This window comes from Schistocerca americana, chromosome 8 (assembly GCF_021461395.2).
Source record: "Schistocerca americana isolate TAMUIC-IGC-003095 chromosome 8, iqSchAmer2.1, whole genome shotgun sequence".
NCBI lineage: Eukaryota > Metazoa > Arthropoda > Insecta > Orthoptera > Acrididae > Schistocerca > Schistocerca americana.
In genome coordinates this window covers 321,231,260-321,258,526 of record NC_060126.1, presented here as the reverse complement: position 1 = coordinate 321,258,526, position 27,267 = coordinate 321,231,260, and the positions used below count along the sequence as shown (strand labels likewise).

The window sequence follows — 27,267 nt, the reverse complement described above, 5'->3', positions numbered from 1 at the left end:
TTCTTCTGTAGCACCACATTTCGAAAGCTTCTATTCTCTTCTTGTCCAAACTATTTATCGTCCATGTTTCACTTCCATACATGGCTACACTCCATACGAATACTTTCAGAAATGACTTCCTGACACTTAAATCAATACTGGATGTTAACAGATTTCTCTTCTTCAGAAACGCTTTCCTTGCCATTGCCAGCCTACATTTTATATCCTCTCTACTTCGACCATCATCAGTTATTTTGCTCCCCAAATAGCAAAACTCCTTTACTACTTTAAGTGCCTCATTTCCTAATCTAATTCCCTCAGCATCACCCGACTTAATTAGACTACATTCCATTATCCTTGTTTTGCTTTTGTTGATGTTCATCTTATATCCTCCTTTCAAGACACTGTCCATTCCATTCAACTGCTCTTCCAAGTCCTTTGCTGTCTCTGAATTATGTTATGTGTGAGAATATGCAATGAATGTCTTAAACCATGGAGCAGTAGACTGTCATTAAAAACTTAATATTCAGGACCAGCCACTTAGAAAAAAAATTTCCGGCCCAAAAGACCAGCCCTTTATGCCATTACTTAAAATTTTACTGGCACTTAGGTGTTTGATATATCTTAAAAGAGACTTAACGTTCTGAACTAGGCACTTAGAAAAAACTTTGGGCCCAAACAACCAGCCATTTATGCCATTAGTTAAAATGTTACTGGCACATTTGTGTTTGATATATCTTAAAGGGTAACACATGCTACAAAAAGACCATGTTTCAAGGTTAACATGTCTTACTTGTTTTAGTTCTTTCATAGAGTACAATTTATGGAATAACAATGGCATTAATTAGTCTTACAGAAAAGTGCAAAGTCTGCTCTTGAGCAATTTCACACATAATTGGCTTTTCTATAGAAAATTAAGTGCTTGACAGAACATATATTCTGCCATAACCTACAGAATGTCTGGTGCACAGCAGTGAAATTTCTAATCATACCCATCATAAATATTCAGCTGCTGCAATTTAAGCTGTGTGTATATAGCTTTCTTAAAGGTCACATGAGCAGACATGAAACTTATCATGAGTTTAATCTGGCTACTGTTAAAGCTAAGGAATGCAGAACTTCTCTTCAAATATGGTTTCTGCATCATCAACTTACTTTTCAGGTATTTCTATCTGTAAATGCCTTTGTCCCACATAGATGTAGAAATGTCCCTTTCTGCAGTCTTTCTAAAGAGGACCACCGAATTAGTCTTCTAATCCCAGCTGCCAGGTGCTCTCATTCAATATTCCTCACTAGAATTCTATAATTTATTGAAACCCCGACATGGAAGTTCCTAAATAAACCGTAGCTTGGCTTGAAATGCCTTGAAACATTGTTTTCCATTCTGAATTTACAATGAGAAATTTTCGAGATGGGTCAAAACAGAGGTAAGTGTTTCCACTGTAATCTCTCAGCTTTTAGAACAACAGGTTGAGTTCTAGCTGCTTAAATTCAGTCACAGATGTGGTCTGATACTTGCAAAACTCATATTTCATTGCCCAGTTGACAATGCGTAACTGTATTGGAGGCTATCTGATCTGAAAGTCAGCATTGACTTGGGCAGTGTTGTCTGTGGTGGTCTGGATCTCATGAACAAACAGAACGAGTAGAGTTTCACAAGATCTCTGAATCAGAAATACATTTTGATTTTATAGAGGAGATTTTATTCTTCAAAAAGGTCATATTGTGTGAGCATAAAACATATTCTGTAATTCCAAATCAGATTAATCAAAACAATATAGGACTATAATTATGTGCATCTGCTTGGTGACTTTCTGGAAATGAGAATAACATGCAGTTTTTCCCCGGATGGAATGTAACAATATTATGAGAAGGAAAGCTGCTACTCACTATATAGCAAAGATGCTGAGTTGCAGATAGGCACAGATAAGCAGTTTTTTCCCAATTATTTCGTACTTTTATTGTTCCAGTGAGATAATTATGATGAACTGCAGCTAGAAGAGGAACAAAGTCTTTCACATAATATGTTAACAATTTCACAAGTATCTCATCAGGTCCTGATGTTTTCCACTTTAAACAATTTTAGTTGATTTTCTATTTCTTGATTTTTCTATTCCCTGCTGACTTACCTGCCATTTCAGCATTTGTACAATGAGGTGAAAGGAATAACCGTATTATGATCTACTGCTGTAAAACAATTGCAGAATACTGAATTCAGTATTATGTTCTTCACTCTGTCATCTTCCTTTTTGGTGCCGTGTTATCACTGAGGGACTAAATAGATTCTTCCAATGTACTTACTGACTTTATGTAATATACATCTACATCGATACTTTGCAAGCCACTGTAAGGCGCGTAATTGAGGGAACCATGTACCATTCGTTGTCATTTCCCATCCTGTTCCACTTGCAAATAGAGCAAGAGAAAAATGACTGCCTTTATGCCTCCATATGAGCCCTAATTTCTTGTATCTTACTCGAGCAGTACTTTACAGGTGAGCCATTCTTTCCTGAAATTATCTCAGTAAACCAAAGTCCCCATGGACCATGGACCTTGCCATTGGTGGGGAGGTTTGCGTGCCTCAGTGATATAGATAGCCAATACCGCAGGTGCAACCACAATGGAGGGGTGTCAGTTGAGAGGCCAGAAGAGGGGCCTGAAGAGGGGCAGCTGCCTTTCAGTGGTTGCAGGGGCAACAGTCTGGATGATTGACCAATCTGGCATTCTAACAACCAAAACAGCCTAGCTGTGATGGTACTGTGAACAGCTGAAAGCAAGGGGAAACTGCAGCTGTAATTTTTCCCAAGGGCATGCAGCATAGTCCCCCATTTGGATCTCCGGGCAGGGACTACTCAGGAGGATGTCGTTATCAGGAGAAACAAAACTGTCATTCTACTGATTGGAGTGTGGAATGTCAGATCCCTTAATCGGGCAGGTAGGTTAGAAAATTAAAAAAGGGAAATGGATAGGTTAAAGTTGGATATAGTGGGAATTAGTGAAGTTTGGTGGCAGGAGGAACAAGACTTCTGGTCAGGTGAATGTAGGGTTACAATTATAAAATCAAATAGGAGTAATGCAGGAGTAGGTTTAATAATGATTAAAAAAAAATAGGAGCATGGGTAAGCTTACTACGAAAAGCATAATGAACACATTATTGTATCCAAGATAGACACGAAGCCCATTCCTACCACACTAGTATAAGTTTATATGCCAACTAACTTCGCAGATGCAAAGAGATTGAAGAAATGTATGATGAGATAAAAGACATTATTGGGATACTAAAGGGAGATGAAAATTTTATAGTCAAGGGGGACTGGAATTCTGTAATAGGAAAAGAAAGAGAAGGAAAAGTAATAGGCGAATATGGAATGGGGTAAGGAATGAAAGAGGAAGCCACCTGGTAGAATTTTGCACAGAGAATAACTTAATCATAGCTAACACTTGGTTTAAGAATCATGATAGAAGGTTACATATATGGAAGAGGGCTGGAGATGCTGGAAGGTAGATAGATTACATAACGGTAAGACAGAGATTTGGGAACCAGGTTTTAAATTGTAAGACATTTCCAGGGGCAGATGTGGACTCTGACCACAATCTGTTGGTTATGAGCTGTAGATTAAAACTGAAGAAACTGCAAAAGGTGGCAATTTTAGGAGAAGGGACCTGGATAAACTAAAAGAACCAGAGAATGTAGAGAGTTCCATAGAGAGCTTTAGAGAACAATTGACAAATACAGGGGAAAGAAATACAATAGAAGAAGAATGGGTAGTTTTGAAAGATGAAGTAGTGAAGGCAGCAGAGAATCAAATAGGTAAAAAGACAAGGGCTAGTAGATATCCTTGGGTAACAGAAAAGATAGTGAATTTAATTGATGAAAGGAGAAAATATAAAAATGCAGTAAATGAAACAGGCAAAAAGGAATACAAACGTCTCAAAAATGAGATCGACAAGAAGTGCAAAATGGCTGAGCAGGGATGACTAGAGGACAAATATAAGAGTGTTTAGGCATATATCACTAGGGGTAAGATACATACTGCCTACAGGAAAATTAAAGAGACCGTTGCAGAAAAGAGAACCACCTGTATGAATATCAAGAGCTCAGATGGAAAACCAGTTCTAAGCAAAGAAGGGAAGGCAGGAAGGTGGAAGGAGTATATAGAGGGTTTATACAAGGGTGATGTACTTGAGGGCAATATTATGGAAATGGAAGAGGACATAGATGAAGATGAAATGGGAGATATGATATTGCATTAAAGCACTGAAAGACCTAAGTCAAAACAAGGCCCCGGGAAGAGACAACATTCCATTAGAGCTACTGATACCATTGGGAGAGACAGCCATGACAAAACTCCTCCATCTGGTGAGCAAGATGTATGAGACAAGATGAATATAATAATTCCAATCCCAAAGAAAGCAGGTTTTTACAGGTGTGAAAATTACTGATCTATCAGTTTAATAAGTCATGGCTGCAAAATACTAACACAAATTCTTTACGGACGAATGGAAAACCAGGTAGAAGTTGACCTTGGGGAAGATCAGTTTGGATTCCATAGAAATGTTGGAACACGTGTGGCAATACTGACCCTATGACTTATCTTACAAGATAGATTAAGGAAAGGCAAACCTACGTTTCTAGCATTTGTAGACTCAGAGAAAACTTTTGACAATGTTGACTGGAATACTGTCTTTCAAATTCTGAAGGTGGCAAGGGTGAAATACAGGGAATGAAAGGCTATTTACAATTTGTAGAGAAACCAGATGACAGTTATAAGAGTTGAGGGGCATGAAAGAGGAGCAGTGTTTAGGAAGGGAGTGGGGAAGATATGTAGCCTATCCCCAGTTTTAATCAATCTGTACATTGAGCAAGCAGTAAAGGAAATAAAAGAAAAATTTGGAGTAGGAATTAAAATCTATGGAGAAAAAATAAAAACTTTGAGGTTTGCCGATGACATAGTAATTCTGTCAGAGACAGCAAGAAAGGAGGATATAAGATGAACATCAACAAAAGCAAAACAATCATAAGGGAATGCAATGGAATTAAATCAGGTGATGCTGTGGGAATTGGATTAGGAAATGAGACACTTAAAATAGTAGAAGAGTTTTGCTATTGGGGAACAAAATAACTGATGATGGTCAAATTAGGGAGGATATAAAATGTAGAGTGGCAATGGCATGAAAAGCATTCCCGAAGAAGAGAAATTTGTTAACATCGAGTGTAGATTTATGGGTCAGGAAATCCTTTCCTGAAAGTATTTGTATGGAGTGTATCCCTGTATGGAAGTGAAACATGGACGATAAATAGTTTTGACAAGTAGAGAATAGAAGCTCTTGAAATGTGGTGCTACAGATGAATGCTGAAGATTAGATGGGTAGATCACGTAATGAATGAGGAGGTAATGAACAGAATTGAGGAGAAGAATAATTTGCGGCACAACTTGACTAGAAGAAGGGATTGGTTGATCACATTCTGAGGCATCAAGGGATCACCAATTTAGTATTGGAGGGCAGCGTGGAGGGTAAATTTCATAGAGGGAGACCAAGAGATGAATACACTAAGTAGATTCAGAAGGATGTAGGTTGCAGTAGGTACTTGGAGATGAAGAAGTCTGTACAGGATTGAGTAGCATGGAGAGCTGCATTCTCTGGACAGAAGACCACAGCAACAAACTGAAGTCAACCATTTGCCTTCCCTACCACAGTTTTGACATGCTCGTTCCACCTTATATTGCTTTGGAACGTTATGCCCAGATATTTAAATGATTTCACCGTGTCAAGCTGGACACTAGCAATACTGTATCCGAACATTATGGGTTTGATCTTCCTACTCATCTGGATTAACTTACATCTTTCCACATTTAGGGCTAGCTGCCATTCATCACGCCAACTGGAAATTTCATCTAAGTCATCTTATATCCTCCTACAGTCAGTCAACTTCGACATCATGAAATCATCAGCAAATAAATGCAGACTGCTGCCCATCCTGTCCGCCAAATCCTTTATTTATGTAGAGAACAACAGAAGTCTTATCACACTTCCCTGGGGCACTCCTGGTAATACCCTTGTCTCTGATAAACACTAGCCATTGATGACAACATACTGGGTTCTATTATTTAAGAAGTCTCCAAGCCACTCACATATCTGTGAACTTATTCCATATTCTTGTACCTTCATTAACAGCCTGCAATGGGGCACTGTGTCAAATGCTTTCCAGAAATCTAGAAATGTGGAATCTGCCTATTGCTCTTCATCCATAGTTCTCAGTATATCATGTGACAAAAAGGCAAAGTGAGTTTAGCGTGAGTGATACTATCTAAAACCGTGCTGATTCGTGGACATAAGCTGTTTAAATTCAGGAAAGTTTATTATATTCAAACTGAAAATGTGTTCATGGATTCTACAGAAAACAGAAGTTAAGAATATTGGTCCATAATTTTGTGGGTCCGTTCTTTTACCTTTCTTATATACTGCAGTCATCGGCACTTTTTTTCAGTCGCTTGACGCTTTAAGCTGGGCTAGAGCTTCACAATAAATGCAAGCTAGGTGAGGGGTCAGTGATGTAGAGTACTCTGTGTAAAATCAATCTGGGACTCTATCTAGACCTGATGATTTATTTGTTTTCAAATCTTTAAGTTGCTTCTCTACGACAGGTATACTTATTTCTATGTCGTGCATATGTGAGTCTGCCCATTGGTCAAATGATGGAAGTGATAGCAAAACGTCCTGAGTATTTTGGTCAGATTTGTTGAGATGCATTCTTTGCTTTCACAGAAATTTTCTAACACAGCTATTGAACCATTATGGCTCTCTCTCATCCCTCATGATCATGCGTATGGTCACTGTTTCCCTCCTCTATGTTAACTGTTTCGGAAGTTTGTGTCTGTTACTTATTAGAAAGTCTAAGATGTTGCCCTCCCTAGTTGGTTCTATAATTATTGCTTGAAATATTTTTCAGAAAAAATGTTCCAGAACAGTCTCACATGAATCCCTGTCTCTGGAACTAGTGTTAATTGCATGACTCTACTGTTCTTTAGCCGGCAAATTAGACTATCTCAGGAATTATAATCATTTGAAATGATAAGCTCAAGGTATACAGTATATGGGTGTGAAATTTACAACAAAGTAAAAGGAAAAGATTTTCTCAATATTAATCTAGAATCAGTAAAAAAAAATTACAAGACAAATTGGTACAGAAATGTTACTGATCAGTTGAAGAGTTCATGGATGATGAACTGAGAATTTGAGGAGCGGAAATCAGATACTTCACCTTAAAGTTTGTAATTTTAAAAAATTACCAATTTCGTATCCAGCAAGTATATCATATTAATGATATTTAAGAAAAACTGTAAACCACTTTTTGTGATCTGATGAGTTTTTGGTGTACAGTAAGTCAGTTACTTGAAACTTTGTGTTATGAGACAATAAATTTCTATCCTATTCTAATCCTGATCAGGAAACTTACTCACAATAGTCTCCAAGTCTTCTTTTTAGTGTTCCGCCACTATAGCTTGTGAGGTAGGTGGTGTTTAAACATACCTGATTACCATCTCCGTCACATCTCTGATGCTTATCCTCAGTCAGATTATTTTACACTTGAAAACTGCCATAACTCACTACAATTTATAAACCCACTGCTGTTCACTTTTGGTTTCAGCAGTCTTTCATTTTGTCTGAAAAGTTCTCTAATTTTTCTAATAATTACATGTTGGTGACCATTTTGGTTTGGCTCAGATATGTGCAGAAGTGACAAAAACAAATAAATATCCATATTCATTAAAGCTGTAAAACTTAGATACTTGTAGAATTAATACTTGCAGTCATGGCCAAGTTACAAAAAAATATACAGAAATATGGCCTTGTACATGATGCAGATAAAAGTAAATTGTGACTCAGTGTCACACAAAACAAAGATCATTTACTGTCTTTGTAATATGTTAGTTGAAATATTAAAAGGTTGGACACAATGTTATTCAGTTTAAGCTTTTTGTATGTTCAGGAGAAAACAACAGTTACATGTTGCAGTTTACAAACAAAGAACTTCTGGTATTATTTCCCTATGTAAAATGTTATTATTATAATTTTAATCTCTTGCTTTAATAATATCAAAATACTTGTTACTGCTATTGGAAATGACATTGGAAATATCAAGAAAGTAGAAGACACATTGAGTAGAGGGGAAAAAAATGTGATGAAGATCAATTATGCATTTTTACAAATATCATAATTTTATTAGAAGAAAGAAGAAAAACATTACTTTTATTCCTCGTGTTGACTTTTATCTCACTGATATTGCACACATTTTGTCATGTACAGAAATACCACATGAAAACAATTTGCATGTCACTACTACCTATAGCTGTTGTTGAGTCTGCAGCAGTACAGAGTGATACTGTGAAACATTTCTTGTCTCTCCCCAGATTTTACTGATACTTGTCAGACATAATGCTAAGGCACTTGCTTAAACTGCCCACATTATAATACAGGGTGACAATTACTGAATTATATTAAATAAAATCATCATAACTTTTGAGCAGTTTGCCTGAGGATGTTCGGACTGCACGGTTGGCCATGGGGCATGATGGGAATTTGTATGCGCAGTAAACCCACTTTCATTTTAATGGGTCTCTTCAACCTCAATGGGTGACTGTGTGATGTGCAATGTGATATTCCTTGATGGCACAGTGATTACCAAATGGTATATTAAGGTTTTGGAAGATGATTTCATCCTCATTATCCAAAGTGACCCTGATTTCGCCAAGATGTGGTTCTTGTAAGATGGAGCTCGATGCCATTGAAGCAGGGGAGTGTTTGATGTCCTGGAGAAGGACTTTGGGGACTACATTCTGGCTCTGTGGTACCCAGAGGCCACTGGCATGGGCCTTGATTTGCTGCTGTATTCTCCGGATCTGAACACATGTGACTCCTTTTTGTGGGGCTGTATTAAAGACAAAGTGTACAGCATAACCCCAAAACCATTGCTGAGCTGAAAACAGTCATTCAGAAGGTCATCGACAGGATTGATGTTCCATCACTTCACCGTGTCATGCAGAGTTTTGCTATTTGTCTGCACCAATACTGGCAGGCATATCAGACATGTCATAACCTAAATCCAAATATATGTAGTGATATCAATATAATGGAAGGAAACATTCCACGTGGGAAAAATTATATATAAAAACAAAGATGAGGTGACTTACCGAACAAAAGCGCTGGCAGGTCGATAGACATACAAACAAACACAAACATACAAACAAAATTCAAGCTTTCGCAACAAACTGTTGCCTCATCAGGAAAGAGGGAAGGAGAGGGGAAGACGAAAGGAAGTGGGTTTTAAGGGAGAGGGTAAGGAGTCATTCCAATCCCGGGAGCGGAAAGACTTACCTTAGGGGGAAAAAAGGACAGGTATACACTTGCACACACGCACATATCCATCCACACATACAGACACAAGCAGACATATATTTGGTCTTTAAATATGTCTGCTTGTGTCTGTATGTGTGGATGGATATGTGCGTGTGTGCGAGTGTATACCTGTCCTTTTTTCCCCCTAAGGTAAGTCTTTCCGCTCCCGGGATTGGAATGACTCCTTACCCTCTCCCTTAAAACCCACTTCCTTTCGTCTTCCCCTCTCCTTCCCTCTTTCCTGATGAGGCAACAGTTTGTTGCGAAAGCTTGAATTTTGTGTGTATGTTTGTGTGTCTATCGACCTGCCAGCGCTTTTGTTCGGTAAGTCACCTCATCTTTGTTTTTATATATAATATATGTAGTGACGTTTACATGTTGAATAAAGTATGTACATGCCATATTTGTAACTAATTTACGTCTTTTGTTCTTTCATGTAGTTCAGTAATTGTCATCCTGTATGTGGCAGTGCACAGAACAAGCCACTAATTTATGATGTTCTGTTACTGCAAAGTAAGAGGAGTCATTGAATAAGGAATTTTGAGCTACAATTTCACCAATATCTTTATGCTGAGCACTGTAAATTTGTACTTGCATAGTTTTTATTTGTTACACATTTCAGCATTCATTTTTATCATATGTTCAGTTTTTGTCTTTCATGTCTTTTTAACACTAATTCTATGCTTTTTATACCAGTATACCTCAATACTAATAAAAACTAGTCCAGATTATTGTGAATGTGCTACTGAAGAAGCCATATGTATAACTTTTTTAGCAAATGCGAGAGGCAGCTGACAAACGCAAGGAACTCGAAAGAGAACATGCTGAGGCCCTCACACAGCTCCGAGAAAAACAGAATGAAGCACAGAGGCTCACGAAACAGAGGGATGCATCTTCTAGAGAAAAAAGCAAGTCATATGAGACTATTGAAGCTCTGCAGGTATGTTTGCATGCCACAGAATCTTTCTACTGGGACAGTGTTTTTAGCAAGTGACTCTTTTCTCTGCTGTTGTATGTATTGTACTAATTATTTTATAACTCTGTGATCTGATGCCTTATTATGGAGTGGCTGTGTGTGCAGAACATACAGTGTAACCTGCTCCACACAAGTTGGTTGTTAGTTACTGCATTCAACATGCGTTTCTAGACTATTTTCATAACTGAATTGCAAGCACTCAGTGATTCATGTACTCTACAAGGTATGAGGAAAGTAATGAGACTGATAACAGTACGAGCGATTTGGGAATGCTGTGTTGTTCTACTTGTGTAGACTGCTGTGTTTGTCCCTTCCAGATGCTCTGCACAAATTTCAGCTCCATACAGTCATCACATGAGATGAATCCTGAATTTTTTAGTATGATCCTGAGACAAAGCAGTAAAATGAGGAGTGGTACACTTATGACATCTTGACCAAAAATACAAATGCTGATTTACTTTTTTGATAGTAGGGGTATCATATATAAATAATTTGTTCTTCCAGGACAAACTGTCACTCAAATGATTTATAAAGATGACATGAAAGGCTAAGGAAAAGGGTGAATCAAGTGAGACCGGACATTGAACACAATGCACCATGTCACATGGCCACTTCGATCACAGAATTTTTGGCCTCAAAAGGCTTTCTCATTGTTCCAAAGCCCCCATATTCACCTGATCTGAGAGTTCTTGTGACTTTTTTCGTTTCCCAAAATTGAAAAATGTCTTAAAAGGACGTCACTTTGGGATTCTCAAGAACATTCAAAAGAATCTGACAGACATGTTAAAGGTGCTTCCAGTTGAAGCCATTGACCATTGCTACCAAACTGGGAATGATGATTCCACCAGTATATAACTGCCAAATGGAATGTCTCTGAAGGGGAAGATATTGTTGTCTGAAAAAATAAGAACTTTATATAATGTAATTGGATAGATAAAAACATTTACTTACCAAGAGACAGCAGGACAACTTACACATAAGGAAAGGCTTTCCTTATGTAAGCTTTCCTTATGTAAGCTTTCAAAGCCAGTGGCTCCTTCTTACAGAAGGATTGAAGGGGAAGGAAGAGGGGCAAAGGAAAGGGAATTTGAGAGGCTGAGAAAAAGACGTAGAGCTCGGCAATGTCACCCAGCACACCTCCTCAGGGGAAATTTACCAGACAGGATGAGAAGGAAAGACTGATTGTTGGGTACTGCGCTGAACAAGATTTGAAAACCTGATAAGTTAAGTGTGGAAGACACAGTAATATGCAAGACAGAGATTACTTCTAAAACATCGTGCATGCATTAATAAGTGTGAAAAACCAAGTACATTGTACATAACAGAGATGCGAGAGTGGCGGCAAAAAATAGACAGATCAGAAAATGGAAGATGCAGAAAACTAAAACAGAGTGAAGAAAGAAATAGTAGTGTGAAGAAACGCTGAGACAGAAGAAATTAACGTAAATTAAGGCCAGGTGGATGTTGGGAACCAAAGACATGTTCTAGTGCTAGTTCCCACATGAGGTTTTCTGAAAAACTGGTGTTTGAGGGGAGAATCCAGACGGCGCGTGTGGTGAAACGAGCACCGAAGTCATGACTTTCATGTTGTGGAGCTTGCTCTATGTATTGCCAGTACATACCCTCAGCATATAGTCATTCATCCTAACTGATAACTCAGTTGTAATCATGGCAGTGTAAAAGTCCTAACAGTGTTTACATAACAGCTGATATATGACATATGTTACTTCTCAGTTGCTCTCCTTTTGGTAGTATATGTTTCACCAGTTACAGGGCTGGTATAGGAGGTGGTAGTAGAGTGCATAGGGCAAGTCTCACAGCAGGGACAGTCACTGGGGTAGGAGCGATAGAGTAGGCAGGTGGGTGCAGAAGGAGCATAGGGTTTGAAAACGATGTTGCTTAGATTGGAAGGGTGACAAAAATCTACTCTAGATGTGGTTGGTAAAATGTCAGATAGAATGAATCTCATTTCAGGGCGTGAATTTAGGATGTCAGGCCTTTTCAGAGCAGCTGATCAATTCATTCAAGACCAGGAAATAGTGAGTGACAAGTGGTGTGCTCCAAAGTTGTTTCTTGGAGGGATCAGGAGTATCAGGATTGGATGTGAAGGTCCAGGAAATCTATTTTGAACTGTGCTGGAGGGGTAATTGTACCCTGTGAATGCTAATGTGAGAATGGTGGTGTATTGCTGTAAAGAGTTTGCATCCAAACAAATATGTTTGCCTGGAATGCCAAGGTTGTATGGGAGGGAATGTTTGACATCGAAATGATGGCAGTTACCAAAATGTAAGTACTGTTGTTTGTTAGTAGATTTAATGTAGACAGAAGTATGTCACTGGCCTTCAGTGAAGATGAGATCAACATCTATGAAAGTGGCATGGGATTCCGAATAGAATGATGTGAAATTAGTTGTAAGAAGGTATTTAGAGATCCAAGGAATTTTAACAGGACAGCCTCACCCTGAGCCCATAAGGCAGAAATGTAATTTCAGCCCTCAACCTTCATTTAATCAAGCTGCTTTGGTAAAGACGTATTTTCCAGCACACATAATGTTAACTGAAAATATCACCTTGAAACCCAATCTCAAAACCTTTCCTACAGCAAACCTGACATTGAACCCTGACTTCAACAGTTCCACAATCCCAACTTGATCCCTCATCAGTACCTCAAAATCATCTGTCACAAGCCTTCCAAGAATTCCTCACATCCAGCATTGCTTCACAATCATTCATCAGGCCCCTACTACATGACCCTAACCTGTTCTCTGCAGAACTCCAGGGTCTGCATTCCCCAAATACTAATGACTCCATTATTATCCTCGCAACAGACAAAGGATCTACCACTGTATTACTTGACCAACAGGAGTATGTTAATGGAGGTCTGCACCAGCTGTTTGAGGCCCCTGCATATATCATCTGCCATCAAGATTCCATCCCTGTTATTCAAATTGACCTGCAATCCCTCCTTAAAATCTCAGGCCCCTCACAAGGACTAACACCACAACCCAAAGGACTTATTGCCCGGTGCCGCATCCAAACCATGCACTCCCACCTTTTACCTCCTTCCTAAGATACAGAAACCCAATTCTCGTCATCCTGTAGTTGCTGGCTTCAAAGCATCCACTGAATGTATATATGCTGTAGTTGATCAGTACTCCAACCAATAGTATAAAGACTTCCCTCCTATATTAAAGACACAAACCATTTCCTATATCAGTACCGAGTGAGCTGGCATAGTTGTTAGCAGACAGGACTTGCATTTGAGAGGATGACAGTTCAAACTGGCACCCTGGTATCCAGATTTAGGTTTTCTGTGATCTCCCTAAATCACTCCAGGCAAATGCCAGGATGGTTCCTTTGAAAGGTCGCGGCTAGTTTCCTTCCCAGTTTGTACTCCATCTCTGATGACCTCGATGTCAGCTGAATGTTAAAACTCATCTTATTTCTTCCTTCCTAGATTGTCTGAAATCCGTGCTCCTTCCAACCCTCCCCCCCCCCTTTCCGCCATCAGTTCCAACATCCCCCACATACATCGTCTGCCTGCTAATGAACAGTTTCTCAGTCACTGCCCACCAGGTTCAAAACCGGTAACATCTTTCCTGCTCACCTTAATCAACTTTATATTTAATAACTACTACTTCACTTTAGAGAGGCAGACATACAAACAGGTGTGGGTAATGGCCATGGGAACCTGGATGACCCCCTTGGAGGGGGCTTTCCTGGGATCCATAAGCCTCTATCCTCTGGTTTGGTTTAGATCCATCTTTGCAATATGGACTCATGGTAAGGCTGACCTATTAAAATTTCTGGGCTCTCTAAATACCTTCTCCTAACTAATTTTCACATGGTCCTATTCGGAATCCCATGCCACTTTCCTTGATGTTGATCTCATCCCCACTGAAGGCCAGTGACATACTTCTGCCCACATTAAATCTACTAACAAACAACAGTACTTACATTTTGGTAACTGCCATCATTTCGATGTCAAACATTCCCTCCCATACAACCTTGGCATTCCAGGCAAACATATTTGTTTGGATGCAAACTCTTTACAGCAATACACCACCATTCTCACATTAGCATTCACAGGGTACAATTACCCCTCCAGCACAGTTCAAAATAGATTTCCTGGACCTTCACATCCAATCCTGATACTCCTGATCCCTCCAAGAAACAACTTTGGAGCACACCACTTGTCACTCACTATTTCCTGGTCTTGAATGAATTGATCAGCTGCTCTGAAAAGGCCTGACATCCTAAATTCACGCCCTGAAATGAGATTCATTCTATCTGACATTTTACCAACCACATCTAGAGTAGATTTTTGTCACCCTTCCAATCTAAGCAACATCGTTTTCAAACCCTATGCTCCTTCTGCACCCACCTGCCTACTCTATCGCTCCTACCCCAGTGACTGTCCCTGCTGTGAGACTTGCCCTATGCACTCTACTACCACCTCCTATACCAGCCCTGTAACTGGTGAAACATATACTACCAAAAGGAGAGCAACTGAGAAGTAACATATGTCATACATCAGCTGTTATGTAAACACTGTTAGGACTTTTACACTGCCATGATTACAACTGAGTTATCAGTTAGGATGAATGACTATATGCTGAGGGTATGTACTGGCAATACATAGAGCATGCTCCACAACATGAAAGTCATGACTTCGATGCTCGTTTCACCACACGCGCCATCTGGATTCTCCCCTCAAACACCAGTTTTTCAGAAAACCTCATGTGGGAACTAGCACTAGAACATGTCTTTGGTTCCCAACACCCACCTGGCCTTAATTTACGTTAATTTCTTCTGTCTCAGCGTTTCTTCACACTACTATTTCTTTCTTCACTCAGTTTTAGTTTTCTGCATCTTCCATTTTCTGATCTGTCTATTTTTTGCCGCCACTCTCGCATCTCTGTTATATACAATGTACTTGGTTTTTCACACTTATTAATTCATGCACGATGTTATAGAAGTAATCTCTGTCTTGCATATTACTGTGTCTTCCACATTTAACTTATCAGGTTTTCAAATCTTGTCCAGTGCAGTACCCAACAATCAGTCTTTTGTTCTCATCCTTTCTGGTAATTTTCCCCTGATGTGGTGTGCTGGTTGACTTTCCTGAACTCTATGTCTTTTCCTCAGCCCCCCAAATTCCCTTCACCCCTCTTCCTTCCTCTTCAACCCTTCTGCTGGAAGAAGAAGCCACTGGCTTTGAAAGCTTACATAAGTAAAACCTTTTCCTATATGTACGTTGTCCTGCTACCACATGGTGAACAGTTTTTTTATCTATCCAATTACATTATGTTGTCAAAAATTGATCATTTTTTTGTTAAAATATAAGGGGCATTCAAATGAAACCCTTTCACTAGTGTAAATTAATTGTAATGATTTTATTAACTCAAAAATAGAGTTATGCACAGCACACACTTAAAAATAGTCACCAAAACTGTTGCCATATTTACCCCAATGCGACCCCCGCCAATTGATTCCATCCCTGAAGAAGCTAGTAGGCTGCTGTCGGATCCAGGCCTGGACCCAATCACACACTTTGTCATCTGTTGCGAATGGATATCCACGAATAGCTTGTTTTAGAGGTCCAAACACTGATGGATCTCATCCACAGTGATTCTGCAGTTGTCCGTGACCAAAGCTTTCTCTTCTGCAACCATTTTCGGTGTGATGACATGATGAGCCTGTCCAGGACGAGCATCGTCTTCTAGTGACTTGCACCCCTCAAGGAATCATTCGCACCATTCCACAACACTTGAATGACTCAGACTGTACTCACCATACATAGCCTTCATCTGTTGATACGTTTCATGGCCTCCAACTCCCTCCACCGCCAAAAATCAAATCACTCTTTGTAGTTCCTGCCTACTTGCCTGCATGTTCAGTAGTGGATGATAACTTGCATGACCACCTTCTCTTCAGTGTAAAACCACATTGGTGCTATGCAACATCAAATGGTGCACACGCGTTAGTCTCTCTGCCAATAGATGGTGCCGCCATACCTGCAGTTACGTGGTGCCATCTTATGTGTAAGGCAAAGGTAGATGCAATGACCAGGTTTCATATGAATGAACGTCGTAAAAACTTTTCCCACACACCCTGTATTAATAAATATTTTACTAAAATAATGAATTTTTGAAAATATAACAGGGCAGATGAAAATATCTGCTCACCAAATGATGACATGAGAAAACCCATATAAAACTTATGGAAATGTGCAAGCTTCTGGAGTCTGTGGCTCCTTCTCCTGGCAGAAGGGTTAAAGGGGAAGGGAAAGGGATGAAGGGAAAGGACTGGTGAGGTTTAGAAAGTGGAGAGTGTTATGGAAAACTCACGCAGAACCATCCAGTGAGTCTTCACTGACCCTGGGGTCTGGGCGACATTTCTGTAACTCTTCCCATTTCATACAACTCACCAATCTTCTTTCCTTCATTCCTCTTATTTTCCCTTCAACCCTTATGTAAGAAGAAGGAATCACTGACCATAAAAGGTGCACATTTCTGTAAGTTTAATGAGGGTTTTCTCCCACCACCATTTTTTGAATCGATTTTTTTCTATTCAATTAAATTATGGATATGTTTACTAATTCTTAAATTTAAACAAATCTTTTTTTTAATGATAGCTGCCACCACATATCTGTCCCTCCATTTAGAGACACCCTCAGTTAGTCACTGAGCATGTGACATTTAATAGACTCTACAAATTTCTTGGGTGGTAGTAAATGGCATTCATCTTGATGAACTCAACCTGTGATGGCCAAGTTCAAGTTTTGTGCTACTATTACTTTATTACCACTAGCTTAGGGAATGATTCAATAATCACCATTATGTATGATATGGGAAACTTTTGTTTTTCAAAGTATGTGTATCTCAGTTTTTTGTAAGGCATATGAACATGGTACAAATCTATGACCAAGTGAGGTGGCACAGTGGTTAGCTCAGTGTACTCGTATTTGGCAGGATGATGGTTCATATCTGCATTGGCTATCGAGGTTTAGCTTTTCCATGACTTCCCTAAATTATTCCAGGCAAATACTGGAATGGTCCATTCAAAGGGCATGGTTGATTTCCTTGCCCATCCTTGGAACATTCTGAGCTTCCACTCTGCATCTGATGACCTTGATGTTAACGGGACATTAAACTCTAATCCTTGTTCCTTCCTTTTTTAAAAATGTCTACAAAGAAAAAGTCCACATAACCTTCATGTTGAGGAGATGAATGATTGTTACACTCATTATGGCAGTACTTGTGATGTACCTGCCACACCCTAATTGTATTAGGCTTTTTAAGGCATAAGTGTGGATGTTGCGTTAGCTGGCATTCTGTTTGTCCTATCAAGTGAACCTAATCAGCTAGTTCTATTAACCCTCGAGCAGTGTGCTGGTGCACAGAGTGTGCCGCTCATTAAAAAATCTTTATGAAATATAATCAGCTGATATCACTGCGTTCTTCACTCTTGTCTTCCTTCATTGTTGACTTGACTTCTGCCGCGAACAATCATTTCTGTCTGTTATTGCTACAAGTGGAGTTATTTCATATTTCTTCCGCCTAAGTGTAGTTAGCACACAAAGTGTGCCATGCGTCTGCTGACGTCCCGATACCAGTAAGTATTTTTCTTTTTGTTTTATGTGCTGTACAAAACCTTACTGATATAATACTAAATTGTTTTACATATTTTGTAATTATTTTTGCTTCTGTAGGACTAAAAGGTACCTTAATGATGCCGAGGTTGATTGTCTACTCAATGAGGATCCAGATTTTCTGGTATCAAATTTTGAGTTTGATGCTGGCGAAGGTGAGGACGAAGAAGAAGAAGAAGAAGAAGAAATGATCACACAGAGTGACCATGATTCAACAAGTGAACACGAATGTGCCTCTGAAGCCGAAGAAAGTAATGTCTAATTTGTTTCAAATGACACTTGTTATATTGGAAGGGATAAAACGTGTAAGTGCAAGAAATCTTGCAGTACAGCCGCAACAAAGACAAAAAGTAAGAACATTGTCAAGATACTTCCTGGGCATAAAGCCATAGCCAGGGTTGTCAAGGATGATATAAGTGCATCCGCAAAAATTATCAGCATTGACATGATCGATGAGGTTGTCAAATGTACTAACTTGTATATTCAACATAAAAAGACTAGTGTGAACTATGTTAAAGAAAATGCTGCCAAAGACATGACAAAAGATGATATAATGACAATGTTTGGGTTGATCTACATCTTAGGAACAAAGAAGGCTAACCATACAAATGTGATTGATCAGGCATGCAGATACTTAGAGCTGTGCTGGGCTAGTATTTTCTGTTCCTATTATGGTGTCTCAGATTTGATGATTAAAGAACATGACAAGTGAGACAATAAACAAACAAGTTAGCTGCTATTAGAACAATTCTTGACGAGTTTATTGGAAACTGCAAAAACAGTTTCAGTTTGAGTGAATTCATAACTGTGGAAGAAAAGTTACAAGCATTTAGAGGACACTGTAACTTCATTCAGTGTATCCCAAATAAACCAGCGAAATATGGAATAAAGATGTTTGCTCTCTGTGATGCAAAAACTTTTTACACCAGTAATTTGGAGATCTATTGTGGCAAGCAACCTCAACGGCTTTTTCAATTCTCTATCAAGTGTGGTCAGCAGGCTTACCAGTCATATTGAAAAAGCAATAGGAATGTAACTATGGATAGTTGGTATACCAGTTACGCACTAGCACTCTCCTTACTGACCAGGAAACTCACATGGATTGGAACAATGAGGAAAAATAAATGTGAGATTCCACCAGAATTCCTGCCACGGAAAGATAGAGTACAAAATTTGTTTTTATTTAGGTACCAAAAAATATTGCTTTGGTGTCCTACGTACCTAAAAAGAATAAAGCTGTGATTCTACTATCAATGATGCTTGATACTGGAGCTATCAGTGAAGAAACTAACAAGCCTGAAATCATTATGGACTATAATGGCACAAAAGGAGGAGTTGACACTGTCGATCAAATGTGTGCCTCCTATTCTGCAGCAAGAATTTCGAGAAGATGGCGTTTGGCAATATTTTTTGCACTGATGGACATTGCAGGTATCAATGCCCAAATAATCTACCACGCAAACTCTAAGCATCCTAAAATCCCAAGAAGAATTTTCCTGAAAGGCTTGTCATATACCCTAATGAAACCACATTTGCTACAGAGAGCTAAGATTCCACCTCTACCATCTGACATTTCAGCTTTCCTTAGAAATTACAAAGGAGAAGAAGTAGCAAAAGTTGGAGAATCTTCTTCAAAGAAGCATGGACAATGTGTAAACTGTGTACATGCTAAAAACATAAACACTACAAGCAAATGTGATTTTTGCCGCAATTTCATCTGCAAATGGCATGCGACTATCAGATACACATGTGAAAACTGTAAACATATCAACTCAGTGTAAGGGGTTGCAAAGAAATTTGTGTGCATTGTTCACTTTCATAATAATGTAAGGTTTTATAGTTGATTATTATGATAAAGAAATAACATTGCACTATCTATATATTTATTTAGTGTTTTACAAGTAAGAGATGGAATACAGTCTTCTGCTAAGCCAAATATATGTGTTCTTTTTTTGTCATTCATGAATCTATGTAAATAGCAATAAAAATACAAATGAGATGTAAGAACAAAAATCCCCATGGCGCACAGAGTACACCATGTGCCCGCTTGTGGTTTGAATGGAAGTGCCCCCGCTCGAGGGTTAATAACTCATACTGAATTTCAAATGTGGTGATTAGTGATAGGAAACAAACATATTAAAGCATGTCCATAATTGTGAAGCAGGCTCATTTTAAGAAAGTAGTCCCCCTCAACATTCAGAAGACTTGAAAATCATTGCTTAAATCCATGAGTTATTTATCATGATGATATCCCTCCTGTAGAGGCAGACACAGTGTGTTCAGCATCTTAAGAACAAAACACTTAGCATCAGCCAGGTAGCAGCTGAACAATACAATACTCTTAACTCTGATCAGTGGTTAGTGACATGTAAGAAAATCCTGGATATTGATACTTCCTGGCAGATTGAAACTGTGTCACACACTGGGAAATGAAAAAAGTGGGATTCAGATATGGTCTTTTAGCTGTAAAGAGAGGGGCCTCTTTAGGGTGTACAAGGAAGAAGTGTGTAGCAGACCATTAATAAGAATTTGAGAGAAAGGTAAAAAACTGAGCTGAGTAAAAAAAAGAAAATCTTGTGTTGGGTAGCTGTCATAGGATGGGTGGGTAGACCAACAACTGCTGGAAAAATTGGGAACAGTGTACCGTATCACAAGTATTGTAAAGACTGCTGTCAGGATATAGAGAATATTAAGGCACTGGCCAAGATCCGAGTAAAGAGGACCAGATGTCGATAGTTGTGGGACCAGGAAACAACCTGGACAATGACACTGCCAAGGTTGCTTAGTGGTTAGCACATCTGCCAAGGGAGCATAAGATCCTGTTTTGAATCACAGCCTTGGTACAAGTTTTCATTTGTCACTTCAGTCTGCATATATACATTGAAATTGTTTAAGACTTGAAAAGGTCTGTGGAATCATATAGTTTCATTTGATTAAAGCACCTTTGCCTGGATTTCAGGGAGGATCCCCTATTTCATTTGATACTGAGTTGGTATTCCAATATAGTTGGAGAGCCTCTACAAGACTGTGCAAGCTTAGGGGGAATATCAAGTGGGCTATGGGAATTTGAATTGAGGAGGGAGGCATGCTAGGACAGTCCATGCAATTGTGCAAAGTCACTGAGCCAGGGTGGCATAGTGGTTAGCACATTTACCTAGTGAGCAGGAGACCCTGATTCAGGTCCTGGCCTTGGTACAAATTTTCATTTGTCACTTCGGTCTACATATGTACATCATGTCGAAAGTAATTAATATTGTTTATGTTGGACCATTTTGGAAAGCATCCTGATTCATATGTGTGAACATATAGTCACAATTCCTTTATATATTTGGCATGATATCAGCAACTTCACGTACCACAATGAAGGCATTCAAAAAAATTTGTCATAGAACAATTCCCAAAGATCATAGTTTCTGACAATGAGACACTATTTGTATCAAAGGAATTCTGTGTCAGGAAAGGCATAGGACATCTGACTACACTCCTGCTTGAAATGGTGAAACATAAATATTTGCCAGGACTTTCAAGGAAGCCACAAACAAGGCTTATTGGGGAGGATAGAACAAGCTAGATGATATACAGAAAATGCTGACTACTTATCACACAACTATAAATCCAATAACTGGAAAATCACCAGCTGTGTTACTTTAAGACCATCCAGCAGGGGTCACATTGTCACAGATCCTTCTGTCAAATGATGATACAAAGCAAAAGACCAGCCCAGAGTTCCATGTTGGTGATCATGTGTACGCCAGAAATTTCCCACACAATTTGTCAAACTGTGTATCTTTGGCATTGAAAACAAATAGCTGGGGTATATGGATTTTGTCATGAAGTGGCATTGTGGAACTGTCAGAAGGCATGGAAACCAACTCAGAAAATGGAACCTCTTGAAGAATAGTGGGAAACACAAAATGGAAGATGAATGGTACTTATTCGACTGCCTCATGAACCAACTGTAGAACTGGATGAAAAGGACCCCGAGTGAGGGGACACCTACTGAACTTAGGAGATCAAAAAGGATTTGTCGATATGTGTTTTGCTACAGCCCACTCTCAAATTAACTGGGAAGGAAAGTTATATCTGAAATTTTCTATGTGGACCAAGAGCTAGTTTTGACTTACATTTACCAAGCAAAAGCAAACAGAGAACTCAAAACAGCGTTTTCTCTGAGGTACCAAAATTGTATAATATATTAGTCAAGGAGATGAAAAAGTTTACTAAAATACATATGTTTAAAAAGGCATCTGAATCATATTTCATAAGTAATGCATACTACATAATTAAAAATTACTTAGAGGACTTAGAGTTAACAATGAAAGGGGAAAACTGCAACACCTTGTCACATCACAATACAATGATCACAATGTAATGTTTTTACAAGAAAATCATGTAAAGATCTATAGTGCATGATGGTAATGTCTTGTCATCCTCCGAGCTCAACATCTCACTCATCACGGGGAGGATACTGACTTAGTTTCCCAGGAGGACTGAAAGGAGAACATGGAGACATGGAAGGGACCTAATAACGTGTTTACAGGGTGTTCAGGTTTTCAAACTGAACGAATGGAATGCAGTGAACACAGCAATATATTTGTTATCCTGGAGTCACCAGCAGATGTCCATAGTGTGTGCAGTGCTAAACTACATTATCTGATGTAAATTGTGTGTAATCAAAATAACTTTGTACAATAGAAACCAACCAAGTGAGGTAATGTAGTTGTAAAGACACTGTCTTCATATTCAGCCATCCTGAGTTCTGGCAAGTTGGAGTTTATTAAATGTATGACTGATTTAATGTTCATTGCATGTATATGCATATAAGGGAAATCCACATACTTCTCCCAAGTCCTATAAATTCTTCCGTAAAAGCTAATAATTATCAATTGTAGGTAGACTTAGCATCAGTGGTGCAAATAATGTTCTAAACATTGCTGGTTATTATCTAGAAATAATTTCTTATAATAAACCTTTGTTTAAGCTTCTATCGCATGGTATTTCCATTTGGCAACGAACTGTAAATGTACAAATAGGATTAAGGAAACTACTCATATACACATTATGTTGCCGTCTAGCAACATACACATTTTGGCTCCATCAAACTAGATTGTGTTTAATGTCATTTTGTGGGCAGAAACAGTTGAAAATCAGTAGCCTTTTCTGAAGGTTAAGTAGTTGAAAGAGTAAATTATTTATGCCATTTAGATCACATCTCGTAAGATTTTTAAGGTATGTAAAATGAAGCTTAATAATATTATGTTTACATGACTCTGTAACTGAGCAATTAGTAATTAATCAATTTTTTCGGTTTGTTGGCATATGGCAACGAACCTAAAATATTGAATAAATCAAAATTAAATTAAAATTTGTAATTTCATCCTGTTACATAGTATTTTGTGTGCAAGATCGTACCCCAGATTTTTTTTCACCTGAATTTGTTTCCTAAAAAAAGCCGTGCAATTGAGGTTTAATATTGTGAGAAAAACCATGATGGCAAGTTACTACCAGTATTACGAAGTACTAAATCAGGTGCACAACAGTATCATTGTCAATTAAAGTTCAAAAGAATTCATAAATCCAAACATGTTGCAGCTCAGAGTATGAGTCCACGATAGTAATTGTTGAAGAATTCACAGGTCTAAATGTGATGTTGTTTAAAGTTGAAGTTCATAAAACCAGAGCTGTCGAAACTTTTCTAACTTTCAAAACACCAACTAACATCACTAACAAAAACAAAATAGAAGAAATAGACGACTTCTGGAACCAATTAGATAATATTCTCCAAAAAATCCCAAATAACCATGTCAAAATCCTTATGGGCGATTTCAATGCACAAATCGGTAAAGAAAAGAAGTATCGATATTGGGTAGGTAAATGGTCAGGGCATACACAGACCAACCGGAATGGCATGCGACTGATTGAAATCTGCAAAAACCATGACCTATTTTTCAAATCAACATTTTTCAAGAAAAGATCCTCGAAAACGAAAACTTGGATCTCACCTAATCCATTACTAGGTGAATATCAGTTGGATTGTGTAATGATCTCCCGCGTAAATACAGTAGAAATCATGAAACTTAAAGTCCTTAATGGACTAGACCTAGATTCCGACCATTACCCAACAAAATTCTCCCTAGATGTCATTCCAGAAAAAAGAAAATTCACTAAGAAATCTCCACACCGTAAATATGATGTACAAAAGATAAATGGCAATGAACAATTTACAAAAGAGACGCAAAATTTAAAACCACAAAATTGGCAACAACTGCAAGCAGGACTTTTAAATGCAGCTGAAACTGTAGCACTGCAAACAAGAACACGTAAACACCCATGGTGGACAGATGAGTGTGACCAACTGATAAATCTCGGACAACAGGCGTGGCAAAATTGGTTGTGCAACAAAAATCAAAAGACCCTGGAAGATCTCAAAGGTACCAGGAAAACAGTCACAAAAGCAATACGATCAGTCCGTAAACAGCACAAAGACAAAACATTGCAAGACATAGAAAATGATTTCAAGAAAAACAATTCCCGAAATTTCTACAGAGTATTCAAACAAAAATTAACAAAGTACTCTCCTCCATCACTCCAGTTCAAAAATGACCATGGGGAAATTGCTCATACCAACACCGCAAAACTGTGAAATTCTTGCAAAATACTTTTCTAAATTACTGAATTGTGAAAAGCCTGCAGAAAAATTTGAGTTCCATCGTACACAACGAAACCCAGACTCAAAGCCACCAAGTTTACAAGAGATTAAAGAGATAATTCAGTCACTGAAAAATAACAAAGCATCAGGAGAAGACCAAATCATCGCAGAATTATGGAAAAATGCATGAGAAAATCTTATTGCAAAACTCAAAGAAATTATACATGAAATCTGGAAAACTGAAAAAATCCCCACAGATTGGAAGACTGCAATCATACATCCTCTGTACAAAAAAGGAAGTAAAACAGACCCCAACAACTAACGTGCACTCTCTTTATTGTCAATAACATACAAAATTCTGTCTAAAGCCCTACTAAACCGCGCAGAACCTCAGCTGGGTTCAAAACTAGGCGAATACCAAGGTGGGTTCAGAAAAGGTCAATCTTGCACAGAACAGATCCTTAACTTGAAAAACTCAATGAAATATTTACATAGTACTTCAAACAAAAGTTATGTCATCACGTTTGTCGACTTTAAAAAAGCATATGACAGTATAGACCGAGAATCCCTTTTTGAAGTATTAGGAGAATTTGGACTAGATCAAAAGACAACAAACATCATAAAAGAAACACTCACGGAGACCAAATCCAAAGTAAAATTTATGGGAGAATTGAGCACAGAATTTGAAATACACAGGAGTACGACAAGGGGATGTACTGTCCCCAGTGCTCTTCAATTGTGCTCTTGAAAAAGTTGTTAGAGAATGGAAAAAGGCAGGTGCACCAGCACACAGACTGGGACCAAGACATAAGGACATAGAATTACACTGTTTAGCATTTGCTGATGACATGGCACTGATCGCACAAGACATTACTGATGCACAGAAACAGCTAGAATTATTACAAGAACAGGCAGCTAAAATAGGATTACAGATTTCATTTGAAAAAACAAAATTTATGACTGACGTGAAAGATGCACCTTCTGATCTCAAAATTGGTAATAATTAAATCTCTCGAGTAAAAGAATTTAAATATTTAGGTGAATGAATTGCAAAAAATTGTAATGAAAAGAAATCTGTCAGATCAAGAGTCCAGAAAATGGAGATGGCGTTTCAGTTAACAAAAAACATTTACAACAAAAAGAGTTTCTCGTGGAACTGCAAAATACGACACTACACAACAGTAATTAGACCCGAAGCTCTCTACGCATCTGAGACACTAAACCTTCAACACAGAACACTAAAATAGGAATTAGAAGTGAAAGAACATAAGATAATGAGGAAAATCCTAGGACCAAGAACTAAAGATGGGGTACATTATCCAAAACCCAATGCAGAAATATATAAAAATATCTCCAAAATAACAGACACAATGCGCATGAGAAGAATCCAATTCATGGGGCACTTAGAAAGAATGGACTCAAACAGGTTAACGCCCAAAATCCATACATTTTTAAAGAACAAAACTACAAGACCGAACTGGTACAAACAGACGGAAAAAGACCTGAGAGAATTAGGGTCTCCAAATCTACATGATAGAAATGAAATCAGAAAAATCACAAACACACGGGGTTTTGAGGAAGAAGAGAGAAAAACTAACCGACATACATGGTCTACGCAATGAAAGTTAGCCCATTCGTTGTTTATGAAGGAATACTGGGCGAAAAGGAAGGCCAACAAATGTTGATTACGCGTGGTCCTAAGTGATCCATCTGCGAAGAAGAAGAATATAAAAAATAAAAAAAAATTAAAAAAAATAAAAAAACATAAAAAAAATAAAAAAAATTCCATCACTTTACTAGCAACCAACATGCTGATCATCAGCCCACATGCCTGTACCCATTCAGCTCCCAAGTTGAACTGTTCCCAGCCAATATGGTGCAAATTTACATTTAACTTACTGCTTAATATACATAGTACACATGAATGAAGACTAGAATTTCACCATCTGTCCCATGATGACATTAGATTTTTTGCTGTGGTCCTTGTTTTTATCGTTTGTTACATTTTAATCAGTGGGATAGTTAACTTACCCTTATTTGCAATTATCTATTATAAAACATAATGAAATTTACTTGTTTGGAGATAGCTATGGTCATTTACTGTCTCACACTGCCACAATTTTTTTTTTTAATTTGTAGTTTATTTCATATTAAAATATGTTTTCTAATTCTTAGAATTAATATTCTGGGTCATAACTCAATATATATTACGTTGATAAAATTTTTGAAGTTGTATTTTCAAATTGCTGTTCAAGCACTATCTGTGGACACTACTTCCTTCTTGGAAATTGCTTATGGTTACTCTGAGTCGATATGTTTACAGTTTTCACATGTGTATCTGATAGTCGAATGCCGTTTGCAGATGAAATTGCGGCAAAAATCACATTTGATTGTAGTGTTTATGCTTTTAGCATGTACACAGTTTACACTTCTGCCTGCTGCTTTTCTATTAGCCATCTTTCAATGGAAGTTATGCTCATCTGTGCCAGGACCGGCCTGTGCCAAGCCACCTGACAAACCGATATGTGTTTAGCTGTACCTGTCTGTAACACCTCAGAAACTTCTCACTCAAAGGCCAAATAAACATAAAAAAAAAACTTCTTTCAGCAAG

At 38.2% G+C, this 27,267-nt stretch overlaps 1 protein-coding gene across 1 annotated transcript in view; it reads left to right on the top strand.

The window, feature by feature from the left end:
- The window catches only part of LOC124545803 (peripheral-type benzodiazepine receptor-associated protein 1-like), a 149,989-nt gene that overhangs the window by 76,078 nt on the left and 46,644 nt on the right, over positions 1-27,267 (top strand). Inside the window, exon 4 of the mRNA XM_047124749.1 lies at positions 10,154-10,318. Within this exon, the coding sequence (XP_046980705.1) occupies positions 10,154-10,318 (165 nt within the window). The remainder of the gene's footprint in view (positions 1-10,153; positions 10,319-27,267) is intronic.